This window comes from Vicia villosa, linkage group LG1 (assembly GCF_029867415.1).
Source record: "Vicia villosa cultivar HV-30 ecotype Madison, WI linkage group LG1, Vvil1.0, whole genome shotgun sequence".
Classification (NCBI taxonomy): domain Eukaryota; kingdom Viridiplantae; phylum Streptophyta; class Magnoliopsida; order Fabales; family Fabaceae; genus Vicia; species Vicia villosa.
Genome location: NC_081180.1, coordinates 134,039,992 through 134,042,269, shown reverse-complemented (window position 1 = coordinate 134,042,269; position 2,278 = coordinate 134,039,992). Strand labels below are relative to the sequence as shown.

At 39.1% G+C, this 2,278-nt stretch overlaps 1 protein-coding gene across 1 annotated transcript; it reads left to right on the top strand.

The window, feature by feature from the left end:
• The first annotated feature begins 715 nt into the window (after window positions 1-715).
• LOC131654920 (uncharacterized) lies at window positions 716-1,444 on the top strand. Its single transcript, XM_058924847.1, has one exon. The coding sequence runs from the start codon at window positions 716-718 to the stop codon at window positions 1,442-1,444; it is 729 nt and encodes a 242-aa protein (XP_058780830.1).
• The last annotated feature ends 834 nt before the right edge of the window (window positions 1,445-2,278 follow it).

Below are 2,278 nucleotides of genomic sequence, written 5' to 3'. Positions count from 1 at the left end.
AGTATCCGTTTACCTTTGTAGCTCGAGTCGGTGTCTGTTGCTCTGATACGTAGCACTCGGGGGATTTGTCGTTTGCTTGCTTTATGTCATTATGCTTGATTGGATTTTGTTATCTTTTATGGAAACATGTTGTTTAGTTGTTGGCATGTTGCCACAAATGTTATAACTTGAAGTCTATAAGTTTTGTGAATTCCGCTGCGATGTTTAAAAGTTGTTTTGATTTGGAATGACTATTGGATTATGATTCCTCCGTTAATTGTGTTATGTATCTTTATTAATGAGCTTGCATGAGATTTTGTTTAAGTTAAAAATGTGACGCCTCAAATGTGTTGTTGTCTTTGAGATTTTGCACTCTGATTTCTTATTAAATTGTAGGGTAGATTTGGGGTGTTACATTAGTGGTATCAGAGCAAGTCGGTCCGTCCGGCCAAGTCTCGAGTCGTAGTGTAGTCTAACAATCGAGTATTGTTATTTAGTTATGATTGCTTTTGTATTATAGTGACGAGTTGTGATGGCTGGAAGGAATGATGTTGTAATTGCTGATGCTTTGGAAGCAATGGCTCAGACTTTGGAACATCATCCGAATATTGGTGAGAATGTTGCGCCTTGCAATTTGTCTACCTTCCAATGAGAAAATCCACTTGTCTTCAAGAACACTCATGATCCTAATGGCGCATTGACATGGCTAAAGGAGATTAAGAGAATCTTCCGTGTGATGGATTGCACTCCAGACCAGAAGGTTTGGTATGGGACTCATATGCTAGCAGTCGAGGCGGAAGACTGGTGGCTAGAGACTCGTCAGAGGTTGGAGGCTGACGGTGAGGAAGTTACTTGGGTTGTATTCCGTAGGGAGTTCTTAAGGAAGTACTTTCCAGAGGATGTTCGTGGCAAGAAGGAAATCGAGTTCCTTGATTTGAGACAAGGGAATAAGTCGGTTGTTGAGTATGCTTCTAAATTTGGAGAGTTGGCTAAATTCTACCAACATTATGATGGACCAACTGGTGAATTTTTGAAGTGCGTCAAGTTTGAGAACGGGTTGCGCCCAGAAATCAAGAAGTCGATTATTTACCAAAAGATTTGTGTCTTTGCCGATTTGGTTGATAGTTGTCGAATCTATGAGGAAGATAACAATGCTCATTATCGGGTTATTAGTGAGAAGCGGGGTGGCAAGAGTCAACAAGGCCGTGTCAAGCCTTATGATGCTCCTGCTGGAAAGGGTAAGCAGAAAGCTATTGAGGACAAGAGAACTAGTGGGGGAGATGCTCCTACTGGTATTGTGTGCTTCAAATGCAGCAAAGCTGGTCATAAGAGCACGGTGTGTACTGTTGAAGCGAAGAGGTTTTTCCGTTGTGGAAAGTTTGGACATGAGTCGTTTGAGTGCACGCATAAGGAGATGGTTTGTTTCAACTGTGATGAAGAGGGCCACATTGGAAGTAAGTGTTAGAAGCCCAAGAAGGAACAAGCTAGTGGAAAGGTGTTCACCTTGTCGGAAACTCAGACCACTAGTGAGGATGCACTCATCAGAGATACATGTTTCATTAGTAGCACTCCTACTAATATATATATATATATATATATATATATATATATATATATATATATATATATATATATAAACACTTAAGGATGTGAATATTATGAAAGAAAAATAATTGTGCACGTGTGTGTGAATGTGAGAGAGAGTGAGAGGGGCAAACCTTATATAAAATGGGAAATATAATAGTGAAAAAAAATGAAAAATAAAGTAATAAAGAAAAAAATTTAAACGAGTGAAGGCCAAAAAGGTTTTTAAAGAAAACATGTGAAAGCCAAATGACTTTTAATTGATGAGAGTAAATGATGTTGCTAAATGAAGAACTTCATCGATCTAGACATGGGAAGAGAGATAGTTACACATAAACCCTTATATATTCTTCAAAAAACCATTTGATCCTCGACAACATGCATGGGAGAATGCACCCACACCACTAAAGATCGTGATCTCACATAAAACTCTTATGAATTGTTGAGTACCCTAAGATGAAGATGCGTCATTTATGATAATCCTAGAGCCAAACGCCTCAACTCTCTAATAAGGCTTTGGGAATTAAAAGGAAAATATTTAATGTGCATGTTCTGAATACTACCAATCTTACAACTATCTTGCACCCTTCCAACCAAGGGCCGAACTAGCCACTCCACCACGACAAAACCCTTATTCTAGCAAGCGTGAGCAAGGACTTAAGGGGAAACTGTCATGCACCACTTATAAGGCTCACATGACAAGACCTAAATACAA